At 38.2% G+C, this 17504-nt stretch overlaps 1 protein-coding gene across 1 annotated transcript in view; it reads right to left on the bottom strand.

Annotated features, from left to right (window-relative positions):
* The window catches only part of LOC102256196 (chromosome unknown open reading frame, human C10orf67), a 104929-nt gene that overhangs the window by 32444 nt on the left and 54981 nt on the right, over positions 1–17504 (bottom strand). Inside the window, exons 9-10 of the mRNA XM_014539383.1 lie at positions 13313–13372; positions 12627–12776 (exon numbers count right to left, since the gene is read on the bottom strand). Coding sequence (XP_014394869.1) covers positions 12627–12776; positions 13313–13372 — 210 coding nt within the window. The remainder of the gene's footprint in view (positions 1–12626; positions 12777–13312; positions 13373–17504) is intronic.

Below are 17504 nucleotides of genomic sequence, written 5' to 3'. Positions count from 1 at the left end.
ATACCTAGTTTCTCCCTTTTATTGTGTCCAAATCATCCTGCATATCTTTTTTTCTTTTCATACTTAAGTTTTTAGCTGAATATAAGAATCAGGGTTCAAACCTTTTTTTTTCCTTTTGAATACTTTGTTTTATTTTCTTGTAGCAACCACTGTTTAACTTTCCTCATAATTTATGTCTGCTATTTTACATTATTTCTGAGACTTTTTCCCACTTTAATTAATTAGATCTTCAGCTGTGTCAATTTTATTATTCACCCTGCCCATTGCTATTTTAAAAAATTTGTTACCTTCAATAAATTTTTTTTTCCCTCAGATTTTTTTTTGTTTTTCGTAGCAGCCTGTCCTGCTTAATGGATAAAAGTTTCTCTTGAATGTTTTCCAAAATGTATTTATTTTTAAAGGTTGTATCTGTTTCCTAAATTAACTGTTTCCTACAGGGCTAATGGCTTTGTTTATTTTCTTTGTTCTTTAACTCACTAAATATTTGCTGAATTCCTACTTTGTGCTAGGAAACATTTGAAGCACTGAAGATACAATAGAAAAGAAAACAGGGCTGAAGCAGAGAAAATATATTTGAGAGGAATTATGAAAGAGATAGAATTTAGGGCACTTTTTGAGTGAGAAGAGAACTGCCTATAATTTCTTATATGAGCAACTAGATGGAGAATGGTACTATTCACTATGATAAGAAAAAATAATAGAAATAGGGACAATTTTGTGTGCTAGTTCTCTCTCTCTCTCTCTCTCTCTCTCTCTCTCTCTCCTTTTCTTCTCCTCCTCCTCCTGCTCCTCCTCCTTCCCCCCTCCTCCTCCCCCCCTCCTCTTCCTCCTTCACCTTTTATTAAGGAAGAATTTGCTAAATGTAGTTTCAGACACAGTTTGAGGTACCCATGGCACAATCAAATAAAAACCCACAATAGGCAATTGGGACAAGGGCCTGGAATTTTTGAATGAGGTCAGTTCTAGAGATAGAATTAGGAGTCGCCAGCTAAAGATTAGAATAAGGGCATTCATGAAATTTATAGAAATGGAAAAGCATAAGGTCATGGACAGAAGGCTGTGCCTGGGCACAGCTGATCTTTAGTTCTGATTCATCCCTGGCTGATAGATTTCTCAGGAATGGCTTAATCCTGAACCTGGGCCCTAACCCGTTACTCTTACTGAGTTCTGTAAACTCTAACTCCTACTCCATCAGTCCCTACAGTCCTGGGAGCTCTTTGGTGATCCTAGAACGACCCCAATAATTTTCCCCTTAGTTTTCTACACTGTATCTCAAACTTCCTAGAGGAAACTGCCACCTACCACCACCAGTATAGTGACTGTCTTTCCAAGGCTCACATGACAGGAAGCTAATCAAACAGAAAGTCTAAGGCACAACAACACCAATTTGACAAAAACAACTAGAAGTCTTTGTTATCATTAGCTTCCTTGGCTTCAAAAACCTGGGGGTCACCAAGGTCCCTGAAGGCATGCACTTTTGGGGGTCATACCACCTATTTCTTCTCAAATAAAGGGCATGATCCACCTCAAATGCCTCTCTCCCAGGGCACAGGCTGAGAGTGAGTTCACTGCCTTCTGGTTAACATGAGCCTAGGAAATCACTGGGGAAAGGGCCACGAGCTTTGGAGGGCATTTGCCAGTATGGTAACAGAGAAAAAAATAACTCAAATTTGAAAAATTAATCCATGGAAAGTTAGAAAAACAAGTTGGTAAAACAAAATAAGCTTCCATGTAGAAAGACATTTATATTTATTTATTTCACTATGTCCAAAGTCATATCAGTAATTGAAAGTTTATAAAAAACAACTCTGTGTTTAAATTCACATATAGTAAAAAAATTTTAAGGCTCCCTTTTCCTGACTCTCATAAAATGATGGCTTCTACGACAGAGATAAGACTGTGCTAAAGCATATTTTCTGTAAAGCAAACAATCATTCAATCTCTCCAACAGACAATACTCTTGACAGTGATAATGACAAAGATAGCTTCTCTTTTCAGGGGAAAAAAAAAAAGCACCACAGTAGACGAGAGTGTTTGCTCTCTAGTTTGAGTTGAACTTTCAGCTTTGCTATAGCGTGTTATATTGAATACTGGCTCTGTCCACATTAAACTGTCATTTTGTTTTGTCAGCTGCTGACATTCCACTTTCTCTGGAATACACATGCTGGTCTGTATGTGGCTACTGCACTGACAGGTACAAATATTGGATTGCTGAACAATAGCTAGAGGTGAACATGAATGGTAATATCAATATGAAAGTAGATAGCTTCCTAAGTAGGAAAATGTAAATTAACAATTATAAAGGTAATCAAAAGTTGTGATTAGAAATAATTTCTTACAAATATTTCTCACTTTCTCTTAAATTTATATATATTTAGAACTAAAAATTCATAAAATTAAGAAATGACATTTCTTTATAACAGAAGTTATAATTCTTAAATTTGTTTCCCATTTTAAGCACTTAACACTGTTTTAAAAGAAAACATTTCATAAATATAATCATATAAATTAGGAATGAACAGCCAAGGTTTATTGTAACAGAAGTACAATGATGCATATTAACTAACACAGAGCAACCATATTCCTTATCATGTCTTCTTTCTCTTTTTCCCTGTCAATGAAAGAGTCATTACATCCTGTCATTTCTTCTAATTTCCACAAACATACCTCTTCTGAAACGTTGACCATTCTTTCTGGCCTTAATGCCTCTTTCTCCTTTAAGTCATCAATTATATTACTATCAAAACAATCTTTCTAATGCATTCTGAAGGTGATCTTCTGTCTCTAAAACTTAATCTTGACTTTTAATTAACATATTTTTTTCTTTTCAATTCCTAAGCAAACAACTCTTTTTGAACACCAGTAATGTGCCAGTGCATGGTGGTTAGTGGGAGGAGGGAGTGACAAAGCCACATGAAGAGAGGAGAACTAGCCTCACATCCTTATAATCTGGAGAGAAGAGACTTGAAAATTAGGAACATTGAGACTAAAACATAAGGCTTTATGCAAGCGAGCACTAATCATTGTGTAGACAAGAAGTCAAAACAAAATATCTATCTACATATAACACTAGTAAATTTGCTTCTAACAAGAACATTAAGCTAGAGAACTTCTTAAAAAATATGACAAGACTTTCCTCATTTGATGTGCTTCAAGGGTGCTACTACTCCCTGTCTGCCCAGGGCCTCAGAAACATTTTGGCAGGTGACTGAGCTATGAAGCCCTATGGAATCCAGGTTGATCCAGGCCATATGCAAACTTCAGGCATATCTTCTCAAAGGCCTGGAAGCCCACCTAAGTCATTGTGGGGCTTGGCCTCTTCACCTGGCTCCAGATTATCCTAGACTTTATGTTCACTGTGGGAAATCAGTATATAGAAGCAGCTTCACATCTATGAAATTATTCAATATAAAAATGTGTAATCAGAACACCTCCATGATGGAAATGTCCCTATTAAAGATTATGAAGCCATTGTTTATAACAGCAAGGGAAGAGAAACAATATTTCAGGAAGGTACCGTACATTGATAGAAATTGGTTAACTCAATTGTGCTACTTCTATGGAGTGAAATACTGCACATGAGTGATTATATATATTCAATGGTGTTGAATGAAGTCCCCCATATCTTGTTGTATGTGCAAATCTTCATCAAGTTTTGTCTGAAAGGATGTTTACAAAGGATTTTTAATGATTATCTCAAGGTGGCAGATTCTTTCTTACTTTATTTTGTATAAGTATAAATCTGTTTTATATAACAAATTCAGATTTCTGGCTTTCACATAGGATGAAAAAAAATGCCATTCCAAGACTAACAACAAGAAAAATTCAGATACACTACAAAATGGCAACTTTTCTTGAACCTATCAGAGAATTGAAGTCACAACCAGGTGACCTGCATTCCAGAGGAGCGAGCCTTTCCAAGGGGAGTTATGACACATGAAGAGTCTTACCTACAGCAGAAGCAGTACCATCCCAGTAGCAACACAAGCAGATACAAAAAACAAGCTAAAATATAAAGAACTACTGAAGAGCATTATGGGTTAGGAGAGCAGTTTGAAGTAGCTGGGGGCACATGCTTATAGAAGAGTTCATGCTCACAGCTTTATTCACGGTTTCTTACAAGATGCTCATGAGAAAAACTGAGGGCAGGGCAGGACACTTATGATGGTGCAGGCTTGTGGAGGGGATCAGCTGCTGCTAAGAGAAAAGTATCCTCCCAAGCCCTTTTATCCCAGGAAACAAAAGACTTAAGTTCCTGGAAGAGGGGAAGCAAACCCTCTGGCCAATCAGACTCAAAGAAGGTGATCAGTGGAGAAGTGTTGGGCACCAAGCCCTATCCCCTTCACAAAAGGCTGGGGAAAGCATCAGAGCTCTTGCTTACATAGCACAGATGAACACATATGACAAGGGCGAAATAAAAGAAACACTTTCCTCCTCTGGGTGAGGGGTTGGTGATTGTCTTATGCCTTAGAGACTGTGCTAATACCAAGTGGAGTTTCCTAGAATTGCAGCAGGGATAGGAACACCTAACCAAGGTCAAGTTTAGGCATAAGGCAGAGGTAGACTGCCACAGGGAAGAGGGACAGGAATCCTGAGAAAGATCACCTCTAAGGGCCAAGCATATAGCACTTTCCAGAGACCGTCTTTCGATTAGAATAAGGAAAAAACCATCTCTCCCCTCACTTATGAAGTACTAGGCAATAGCAGTCTATTACCAAGGGAGGAATAGATACATAAAGAGAGAACCACTCTATGGCACAGGTGGACAGGTTCTGCTGAAAGCTAAGGGTGGAACAGCACACACTCTCACTCTAAACACATGCCTATCACAAAAGGAATATCTAGGCTGTGGTCCACTAGAATGAACCACAGCAATAACCAAACTCAACTCAACCCAACATCTGGCTATATGGCTCAGTTCTTTATAGCCTGATATAAGAAGAGGCATGCCACCCTGGTTGGATGGCTCAGTTGGTCGGAGCATCATCTTGTGCACCAAAAAGGTTGTGGGTTTGATTCTGGACAGACACACACCTAGGCTATGGGTTTGAGCCCTGGTTGGGGAGCAGGTGAGAGTCAACTTATCAATGTTTTTCTCTCACATAGATTTTTTTGTCTCTATAATCAATAAACATATCCTCGGGTGGGGATAAAAAAGAAAAAAAAGAAGAGGCATGCCATTTCCAGGTATGAACGCTATTTACTTCAGTCTCTACTAGTCTACACATGATGTCAGGCATTCAAAAAAATTATGAAACACACAAAAAAGCAAGGAGAGAAGAACCTACTGTCAGGAGACAAAGCAATCAACAAAAACAGATTCAAAGATGACCCAGATTTTGGAACTATGAGATGGGGACTTTAAAATAACTATAATTCAAATGTTCAAGAACCTAGACCCAGGGTGAATAACATGCATGATACATAATAGATAGGGAATTTCAGCATAGAGATGGAAAACATAAGAGTCAAATGGATCCCAGCCAGTGTTGCTCAGTGGTTGAGCATCGACCTATGAACCAGGAAGTCATGGTTCAATTCCTGGTTAGGGCACATGCCCAGGTTGTAGGCTTGGCACACGGGAAGCAGCTGATCAATGATTCTCTCTCATTATTGATGTTTTTACCTCTCTCTCCCTCTCCCTTCTCTTTGAAATCAATAAAAATATATTTAAAAAATAATAATAAACAAAAAACAATGCAATGGAAAAAAAAGTCAAATGGAAATACTAGAAGTAAAAAAGACAATACCAAAAATGAAATATTTATTAGACTCATCAGTAGATTCAAAATTTCTTTGTAATACTCATCAGTAGACTCAATACAGCTGAGGAAAACAATCAGTGAATTTGAAGGTAAGTCAACAGAAATTCCCCAAACTGAAACAAAGAGGAAAACAAAATTCAGAATTACTAAGCAGAACATCCATGAGTTGTGGGACAATATCAAATAGTCGAACATAGGTGTACTTGGAGTCTCAGAAGGAGAAGGGAGAGAGAATGGGGCAAAAGAGATAATGGTCTAATTAATTGAAATAATGGTCAAAGGCTAATAAAAGATGTCAAACCACAAATTCCAGAATTTCAAAGTTCCCTCAGAAAAGAGAGAGAAACAACGAACACCCAAAGAACATTATAATTTAACTCTTGAAAAGCAAAGATAAAATTTTAAAGGCATTCCAAAGTAAAAGACACATTAGAGAAACTAAGTGAAAATTTACAGATTTTTTTTGTCAAAAACTATGCAAGACAAAAAGACAATGGAATTACATCTTCAAAGCATTAAAATAAAAATGTCAATCCAGACTTCTACACTTGGAATAGTTCTATCAAAAACAAAGACAAAATAAATTTTTTTTCAGACAAACAAAAGTTGAGAGAATTCATTGCCAGCAGATCTGTACTATAAGAACTTGGGGAAAAAAAGTTTTTCGGGAAGGAGGAATATAATACTACATGGAAACTTAGGTCTACATAAAGAAATGGAAGATCCAGAAATGGCTTAAATGAAGATATCAAATGCAAATCTTGCTGTAATAAATTATATCAGTTATTGTTACATGAAAATATCTACAGGGTGTCCCCCCAAAATGTATATATACTTATCATACATTATTAATTCCAATGGGTTAAATCTGAAAAGAAAGAAACATCAATTGAGCTATCAGCTGTTAACGTGTATCTACATCTTTATTATTAAACTTTACAATTTTGTTTACATATGAAACTTTACAATTTTGAAGGGTACAATGGGTCAGGAACTTAAAAAGCTGTACTTTTGTTGGGGAAACATTAGAAAGACTATGCAAAGGCATTTAAATCAAGACCAATGGACTTGCTTATGTGAATTTCATAGTGACTTTCTGGAGAGTATTCTATTAACACTCTCTTTATTGCTGAGACAAAACTATTTGGTGGGAGATTTCAAAAGGTACCTAGGATGGTACTGACTTCTTATTAATCTCTTATCAACCAGCTGCTTGGGTGCCTTAATCTGAAATCTTTCTTGTTTTCCTAATACTTACTCTTCTAGCTCTTCCAATGGTGGTATAAGAATCTGAAATTGTGTATTGAAATCTTTCTAAGTTTAATATAAAAATTACCTTTAAAATGTGCTTATGACTTATTTAATGTAAACCAGATAGAAATGCTACATATTTTAATCAAAATCCACTTGCAGATTCTCAACTAGAGAAACAGACAACCAGAATTGCACTCTAGGTTGCCTAGACACATGCTCACCAATTCTGGTGGCATAAAACCAAATATGGGTTTACCATATACTCTCAACCATCAGATTAACTGGACTCCATAACATGGGTTGTAGGTAACTTGTCTTTCGATTCTTGATATTTATATATATTTATATATTCAACAAAGGAATGAATCCCCACTTAATATTGATGAAGAGGATCCTCAATCTATTTTCAAGGGTTTTAAAAGCCTAAATAAAAGTGTATTTTAATTCTGTAAGGGTTGCACAAGCTCACAAAACTTAAGAACTCTTTAGATTTGGCTAGCACTAAATCAATTCAGTGATATATCATTGATTAAATTTGAGCAGATATGAAAGTTATGGTAGGAGTAATATATAATACATGAGTAAATTTGAAAAAAACAAATAACTTGTTTTTGTTAATCCTCACTTGAGGATATATTTTTCCATTGATTTTTAGAAAGAGCAGAAGGAAGGGAAGAGAGAGGGGGGGAGAAAGAGAGAGAGAGAGAGAGAGAGGGAGAAACATGAATGTGAGAGAGACACATTGATCAGTTGCCTCCTGCATGGGCCCCAACCAGGTTGGGGATCGAATCTGCAACCCAGGTACATGCACTTGACTAGGAATCAAACCTGAGACACTTGGGTGCACGAGCTGATACTCAAACGATTAAGCCACATAGGACAGGGTCAATTAACTTTTTTGTTTCATTTAAGGTTTTCTTGATGAACAAGAAGAGATTACACTGAGTAGAAGAAAACAAAGGGTATCAAATGAGGAAAAGTTTAAATACCACCCTCCATGAAAATACATTCCTGAAAAAAATTGATATGTATTGTAATTTACATAAACGTCCTTAGGGTTTGAGGAGAAAGCTGGGACCTGGAGACCCTAGGCCTGAAGACATCGGGGCTGGGGAAACTAACAAGTTGCTAGTGTTGGATCCAAAAAGGGTAGATGACAGTCCAATGCCAGTGTCCAAAAGGGTGTGGGTACCTTGCGCTTGATTCTGGCCTTGAGCGTCAGTAGTGAAGCAGTTCTATAATATAACTCATAGCACCAAACAACAGAATCAATCATGGCAATTAGGATGAGTGACAGCAATTCAAAGTGTTCAGTCCTCTGGGAGTAAGACCCAAGTCTGGGCAGTGTCAGGACTCTGGCCAAATGACTTGGTGTTCAAGACTGGCCTCAACTCCCAATGGGGACTGGAGAGAAGACCACAGCTGAAACCAGGCAGATAAAATGAAGCAACACCAAGCAGTCGGGGGTAAGATGGCTGCTTTGTGTGCTCCCAAAAGTCAAGGATGATATTACATGTGGTCAGGACCTACCATCTCACCCCATGACTGAAAATGTCTAAGGAAGACTAGAAATTGATGCAAACCTCAGATTTATCTTTTCCTGGTTTTTATGGTAATATCTTAGGATTTAAGTTAAATGATACTGAAATATAAACAAAATTTTATAATCATCCTCCAACAAATATACAAGAAGAGACAAAGCATAAAACCCCTCAAGTGATTTTAGCAATAAAATTTATTTGTGCAACAAGTATTAAATATTATTTTCACTAAAATATTTTTAGTTGCAAATATTTTATTTTCCAAATACAAATGGAAAGTATTCAATTTGTCATCACACTATTCAGAATAAAATGCTGTAGGAGCTGGTGCCATTTTGGGGCTCAGCCCATCTGGTTTTCCAGATGACCCAATTAATTTATAATCCCTTAAATATGCTGTAGAAAGTAAAAGCCCCCTTTCGGTTGAATTTTAAATAGGAGATTTTCTATTTCAGTTCTCTGAGAACAGAATCTAAAGTTGAACTCATTTTAACGGTAAATGAAAATTTTGATTTCAAAATAAAGCAAATAATTGTAGTACTGGTATATTACTTCATTTACCTCTATATTTTAAAGTTATTCATAATATGAGATTGAGATACAGCATAAGGGGAATTCTGTGTCAACATAATCTATCAAAATACAGTAAATATTCTTTGACAGCATCTGAAGACCATGCACGTGTCCAGAATGGTTCTATCGCTGTATTGCGGCACCACCCCCTGGGGCCAGATCAACAATGAGCAAAATGCTGACTTTGCCACAATGCTCTGTGGAACTATTAAGTGTCTGCTTTATCCAACCAAGCCACAGGAAAAAAGAATGAAACAATGAACAGGTTATATTATTTTCTTCTCAGGTGGCATTTATTTTAAACTTCATGTGCAATTTAGTCAAATAAACAGGTTGTAGAGGAAAGGAATGGGAAGTTTCAGAAAGAAAGATTTTCCCTTCACCCAAATAGCCTATGATATATATACCTTTAATAATAATAATAATTCTATATCCTATAATAATAACTTTTTAAAAAAATACTAGCCTGAAGGGTGACTATGGTCACAATTGCAAAACTATTGAAAAAAAAATATTTCACCTAACAACTCTGGAATGAAAAGAATCATGTTCTAGAGTTTTAATTAAAGTCTCGTATCAAGTACAAATTGCTTTGTGTTGCATGCACTTTAAGAATGGGAACATAACTGACCTTGTCCCATGTCCCATTTCCCACAAAGAAGGGTCCTACTGCTTTCTGCGGATCTGAGCACACACCATATGTTCCGCCAGCATAGACCAGGTTACCCCACGGACGCTCAGAAATCTTCCAGGGAAGCATTCAATGGGTGCAACCTCAATTAACGAATTACCCTGGCCGGGGGGTGGGGTAGGGGGACCTGGAAATCCAATTTAACCTTGTTCTGTGAAACATTAATATTTGAAATGCTTTACAGATATCAAAAAATAAACTTTGCACAAAACGCTGTCCAAATACAAATTTTAAGTTGTGAAATCGTTCATAAATAGAAATCAGACAGCAATGTTCATATCGCGTTTTTCAGACTGGCTAAACACTCAGTTTATCACTGTGTACTCCAGAGTGAAACATGTGTGCTGTTCCCACCGAATGACACAGATTTCAAAAAATAAGTATGATTAATTGGATAAGTTAAATGACTGATTTAAAAGTTCCTGCAGCAAGCTCTCCGTTTGATCCTTTACACATGGTAGTATTATAAAACCTTTAAAGATCATGTTTAAGGTGTACAACTACCTCAATATAATAAAATAATTAAAAGAGAGAAACAGAAAAATTCTAACCAGAGTGCCTATAGTTAACCTATGGTGAAGAATAGACCACATGGGAAGGTGATATAAGGGGGCCCTTATAATAACAGAATTATTATTAACAACAAAAGTACATATGCTAGTAATAACGGTGAACTAGAAAACTACATTACGCTGTAAAATCAAGTTAATTAATAGAAAGATGGAATACCAGGTTACGTCATCTCTCCCCTCCCCCAGTCCAATTTTCACTTATTGTTACACATTAACTTCAGAGTCTATCCAGCTAACAAAACGTCATCTCTCCCCTCCCCCAGTCCAATTTTCACTTATTACACATTAACTTCAGAGTCTATCCAGCTAACAAAATGTACTATTATGCGTTGGCAACAGCAAGATAACCGTAATAGCGGTAGGAAGGATAAACTGTTACCCTACGAGAAAATCCTATTGAAATGACATCTTCTGAGAGATCCTGTCTACCTTTGTCTCTCCTTTATTGTGTATGTTCTGTGAGAACAGGCAGTATTCCTGTCCCTTGTGGCTGCGATTTTGGAAACTCCGTTTTGATCTGTAAATTGAGGAGTTTCTAAACTGGAATTCTAGGACTGACTTACAGCCCTGGGCTTGCTGTGGGAATGGGGGCAGCTCCCCCTGCTGCTGTCATCTTGGGCTCCAGGACCCGTCACTCTGTCCAGTTGCTAACTCTGCTGGGCAGCCCTGTCCACATTCATCTCAGAGCCTTGACGCACAGAGCCGGCCCTTCGGCTTGATTTCTGGCAGCTGGCAGAGCCTTCTGGAACAGGATATGGGCTTGACCACAGGCTTACTAAGTCCAAGGCATGGACTAGAGCCCCTCACCCAGTATGGCTGGTCTTCCTGCCCAGTCAGCAGGCAGCACCACCTACTCAGGCAGGGTTCTCTCTTGTTTGTGTCTTTGTTTTGTTGTTCTTTTGTGAATCAAAAATAAAAGCTTCCCAAGACCTGGATTCTAAAAATCTTACTTCTAGAACCCAAACACGGGCCAGTCATGTGCCAAATTTCCCCCCAAATGTCATTCTCCTCCTTGAGAAATTACAGTAGTTTCCAGTTGACTAGCCTTCCTACAAAGTGAAAGTATTTTTAGAAGACAATGCTTTTTCTCAACCCCTGGCCTCTCTCTACCTGTTGTCTCACTCCTCCGCTGGCTACGAGCAGTGAGCCATCTGCCTGGGAGTTGGCATGAGATGCCCAGATCTTTCTGTGCCCAGTGGAGCAAGGACGACACAGGCACAGGGTTCTGCTCAGCCCCTCCGTGCCTTGCGTGTTAGGGAGGCAGCTCTGCCCCCTGTGGGAGCAGGAGGAAGGACATGGGAACATGTGCAGAAAAAAACTGAGTATGGGAATCAAACATGCAGGCGGAGAGACTCTTCCTGAAGTGCTGTGCGCTGGCTAGGTGACTCACCGAGTGACTTCTAAGTTTCCGGAGAGCCCATGTGGAGAAGGAGCCTTGACCAGTTACACAATTCACAGTGCTCACAGGAAGGATCAATTGCTCAGAGAAAGACAACCGGTCCCATAACTAAGGGCAGAAGAAAGTTCCCCAAAAGACCACATAAAGGGAGGCATTGTGTAATGCCAGGAGCAGTGCCTCAGCAACGTCCACAGAACAAGCCCACGTCGAACTGAACATCACAGAGCTACTTCTGGACATGCCCTTTATGTAGATGAACTGTACTACCGCATACCCAGCAAAAGCAATTCTGATCATTGGGGAAGGAGGCTGTGCAAACAGATGGCAATAGCAGCTAATTCTTGCATGCACGGCTCTGATAGTGTGAGCCAGTCCCAGGTGTCTATTTAGAATACTACGAGCAAGCACTCTGAATACTTGCTTGTCCTTGAGGGAAGCTTCGTTAAGCTTCTGATAGTTATTGGGCAGTAATGAGTTAGAGATTATACAGCCTAGAAAATGCGTGGCATATAGACTCTCCAAATCTTGCTAATTTAATAGAGATCTACGAAGCCTTACTGACTAAGTTAAATAAGCCATTGAGCTGGGGATAGCGGTGGCATCTTCTTGGGTAAGTTAAGGGACCTAACAAAGACATACTGGTGCTGAGAAAAGCACCCAGAGCCCCTGCCCAGATGTGTGCAGGGAGTCAGGAGAATCAGGTGTGTTGAGACTGGCGACCTTGTTGATGCTGGGTGTGAGGTATGGCTGCGGTTTCGCTATTGCTAACAGCACAGGAGCCCCTGTGCAGAAGAAGGTGTCACAGGACGTGGCCACTGGAGCAGTTCTTACCTCATGGTGCTTTTGCTTTAAAGACTTCCTTGAAGTCTTCCCTCTTTTTGTCTTAGACCCTGAAGTGGTGGGAAAAGAAGATGGCTTGATCCTGTGTTGTGAGGGCCATGGCGAAAACGTGAGCTCTTTCCCCTTCAATGATCTTGAGCTCTGGCACACAAAAAGAACCAACTCTGTTATTCTCACTTCCTTCTTTGGATTCGTGTCCCTTTATTTTCCTCCCTTGCCCTGAGCTGAAGTAGCAGAGTGAAAGTGTTCCGTCCCAAAGGGCCTGGATCTGTTCTTGCTCCCAGTCCTGCAATCCCCCTCCAGGCCTAATTTAACTTGCAAATTAATGTTAGTGTACAAAGAATAACATACCTTCAGATCAATGGTTTCTGGAGTCACCTGGAAAAGGAGTGGGGTATGGTGGTAGCTTGAGGATTGTATCTTAGTAAGAAGGCAGGGGAATAGAAGGTAGGAGTGAAGGGACAGGAAGTGGAGACAAGCCATTGAGCCTGAGCATCAGTACGCCAGGATGACACCTTTCACTTATGCCAGGCTCGCTTTCTCCACTGCTTACACTGAAGTCTCCTGGCCTCCCATTCACACTTCTTGCCTCACTGATAAGCATCTTCTCTTTCAAACTCAAGATGCCAAAACAAGAGAAGCACAGAATAAAAGAAAAAAAAAACTTAAATGCAAACCTTGCCACTTACGATGTCCCACTTTTTTCTCATTTCCATTTCTTCTTTATGTTTACTAACCTGTGAAATGAAAGGCCCATGTCATTTGGTATTGTTTGCAAAGATTAAAAGGGAGAATTTTCTATAAAACTACCTTTAGTAATGAAAGAGTAGCATCCTAAACCATGTGACTGCCAAAACTATTATGGGAAAATAAGTTACAATGTTGAATATGATTTAGAAGAGAAAATAAATTTGTACCTAGGAAGAAAAGCATTTTAAAAAGTGAACAGAAATAGACAAAATTGGAAGTATTTATAATCATTAGCATTTATCCATGGCTTTAAGCATAATAGAGATTATAGAGAAACATGCACTGTTTGCTGGTGTGGTAATAATTTGTTTCCTATGTTATTAAACTAGCTATAGAGCTCAGGCCTTATACAATTTTTTTGAGAAAATTCAGATAATTTAATAGTCAAACTTCAATAATGTAATGAAAGTAATTTTATTTGTTTTAATTATTATTCTTTTAAATCCTCACCTGAGGATATGTTTATTGATTTTAGAGAGAGAGGGATGGGGAGAGAGAGAGAGAAAAAAATATTGATGAGAGAGAGAAACATGGGTGAGTTACCTCCCATGTGCACCATGACCGGGGATCAAACCCGAAACTTAGGTATGTGCCCTGACCAGGAATTGAGCCTGCAACCTGTAGTTGTAGGGGATGATGTTCCAATCAACCGAGTCATCCGGCCGGGCAATATGAATGCAATTTTAATTCAGAAAGTCTAGAGACCCTCATTTAGTAGTTTGCAAAACTAAAGCATTGAGTTAACTTAATGGAATTTTAAGGTTGTTGCAGAAGTATCTGCAATTCTACATGAATGAATTTAGCACCAAACAAACACACCTTTGTGTGCTTGCATCCAACTGTGATGAGCCCATGAATGCCGAGTTGGTGGAGGCCCTTTGTGCTGAACATGATACCAACCAAAATGAAATGGATGAAAACAAGAAACTAGGGGAATGGGTAGCCTCTGTAAAATCAACCGAGAGGAAGAACCCTAAAAAGTGGCTGGTTGCAGTTGTGTGGTGGTTAAGGACTTTGGCAAACAGTCTCAGGCGAAGGATGTCATTGAGGTGTACTTTCACACAAGAAATGAATACATAAACTTGGATTTTGTTTCTCAAAAAAAAAAGAAGAAGAAGTCAATTTTAATTTCTAGGCATTAAAGGCATTTTATTAATATTTTTTAAAATTGAGGTGTAATTGACACATAACCTTGCATTAATTGTTGTACATCAATATTTGTATTTATTGAAAAATCATCACCACAAAAAGTCTAGTTAATATCGATCACTACACAGTTATAATTTTTTTCCTGTAGGAACTTTTAAGATCTACTCTCTTAGCAACTTTCAAATATATAATACAGTGGGGATGCTTTACATCCTCATGACTTATTTATCTTATAACTTTAAGTTCATACCTTTGATTACCTTTTCCCGTTTAGCCCACCCTCACCTCCCACCTCTGGCTACCATCAATCTCTGTATTTATGAGTTTGGTTTTTTGTTTTTATTTTAGATTACACACAAAGTGAGATCATATAGTATTTGTCTTCCTCTGACATTTCACTTTGCATAATTTCCTCAAAGTCCATCCATGTTGTCACAAATGTCAAAAGATATATTATTAATGCATGCTTCAATAATACAAGTTTTAATAATATGAATTTGTAAGTATTGCCAGTGATCTAAATCTGAGTAATCTTATTATGAAAGTAAACAATGATGAAAAACACCTCTAACCATTAATTTCATTGGTGTCTAAACATCAGCTATAATATATTTTCAAAGATATTTCTTCCCTCATGGACACAGACAATAGGATGGTGAAGGCCTGGGGTTGGTGAGTGCTAGAAGGGGCCAATGGGGGGGATATGTAATACTTTCAGCAATAAAGATTTTATAAAAACTATCTCTTCCCTATTGATAGATCAGAATTCAATAAAATGTAACTCTGTCTCATGACATCTTGGGGTCTGGGAAGATAGTAACTGATGTCTGTGAAGAACTGTGTTAGTTTATCTCAGTGGGTTTAAATTCAAGGCTAATGTTATAATTAACTTCCATGATAATGGTTTAAAAATAAATCCTAAAAAAAAAATAGAAAGCTGAAGGCATTACACTTCTTGATGTCAAACCATATTATAAAGCACAGTAATTAAAACAGTATTTCTCAGTGGTTAGAGTGTTGGCCAGAGAACTGAAGGATGACTTAATACATGAATTTGGCAATGTAGCAGGATACAAAATTAACCCCAAGAAATCTGAGGCATTTCTATACACCAATAGTGAACTTTCAGAAAGAGAGATTATAAAAACAATCCCATTTACCATCGCACCAAAAAAATTAAGATACCTAGGAATAAACTTAACTAAAGAGGTAAAAGACCTCTACTCAGAAAACTACAGGACATTGAAAAAAGAGATAGAGGAAGACATAAACAGATGGAAGAACATACCGTGTTCATGGATTGGTAGAATCAACATCATTAAAATGTCCATACTACCCAAAGCAATCTATAAATTCAACGCACTTCCCATTAAAATACCAACGGCATACTTCACAGATCTAGAACGAACTCTCCAAAAATTCATCTGGAATAAAAAAAGACCCCGAATAGCTGCAGCAATCCTGAGAAAGAACAAAGTAGGTGGGATCTCAATACCAGATATCAAGCTGTATTACAAAGCCACTGTTCTCAAAACTGCCTGGTACTGGCACAAGAACAGACATATAGATCAATGGAATAGAATAGAGACCCCAGAAATCAGCCCGAACCAATATGCTCAATTAATATTTGACAAAGGAGGCAAGAACATACAATGGAGCCAAGGTAGTCTCTTCAATAAATGGTGTTGGGAAAATTGGACAGATATATGCAAGAAAATGAAACTAGACCACCAACTTACACCATACACAAGAATAAACTCAAAATGGATAAAGGACTTAAATGTACGACAGGAAACCATAAAAATTCTAGAAGAATCCAAAGGCAACAAAATCTCAGACATATGCCAAAGCAATTTCTTCACTGATACAGCTCCTAGGGCAGTTGAAACTAAAGAGAAAATGAACAAATGGGACTACATCAAAATAAAAAGCTTCTGCACAGCAAAAGAAACCATCAACAAAACAACAAGAAAACCCACTGCGTGGGAAAACATATTTGCCAACGTCATATCTGATAAGGGCCTAATCTCCAAAATTTATAGGGAACTCATACAACTTAACAAAAAGAAGATAAACAATCCAATCAAAAAATGGGCAAAGGATCTAAATAGACACCTTTCAAAAGAGGACATTCAGAAAGCCAAGAGACATATGAAAACATGCTCAAAGTCACTAATCATCCGAGAGATGCAAATCAAAACAACAATGAGGTACCATCTCACACCTGTCAGAATGGCTATCATCAACAAATCAACAAACGACAAGTGCTGGAGAGGATGTGGAGAAAAAGGAACACTTGTGCACTGCTGGTGGGAATGCAGACTGGTGCAGCCACTATGGAAGACAGTATGGAGTTTCCTCAAAAAACTGGAAATGGAACTCCCATTTGACCCTGTGATCCCACTTCTAGGAATATATCCCAAGAAACCAGAAACACCAATCAGAAAGGATATGTGCACCCATATGTTCATAGCAGCACAATTCACCATAGCTAAGATCTGGAAACAGCCTAAGTGCCCATCAGTAGATGAATGGATTAGAAAACTGTGGTACATCTACACGATGGAATACTATGCTGCTGTAAAAAAGAAGGAACTCTTACCATTTGCAACAGCATGGATGGAACTGGAGAGCATTATGCTAAGTGAAATAAGCCAGTCAATGAAGGAAAAATACCACATGATCTCACTCATTCATGGATAATAAAGACCATTACAAACTTTTGAACAATAATAGATACAGAGGCAGAGCTGCCTCAAACTGATTGTCAAACTGCAGTGGGAAGGCCAGAGAGGGTTGGGGGGCAGAAGGGAGGGGAGTAAGAGATCAACCGAAGGACTTGTATGCATGCATACAAGCATAACCAATGGACATAAGACACTGGGGGGTAGGGGAGGCCAGGGGATTGTCAAGGGCGGAGGAAAAAGGACACATATGTAATACCCTTTGTAATACTTATAATATTTTTTT

The sequence above is a fragment of the Myotis brandtii genome, unplaced genomic scaffold, assembly GCF_000412655.1.
Source record: "Myotis brandtii unplaced genomic scaffold, ASM41265v1 scaffold215, whole genome shotgun sequence".
NCBI lineage: Eukaryota > Metazoa > Chordata > Mammalia > Chiroptera > Vespertilionidae > Myotis > Myotis brandtii.
Note: the sequence above shows the minus strand (reverse complement) of the source record. Positions and strands in the feature narration are given on the sequence as shown.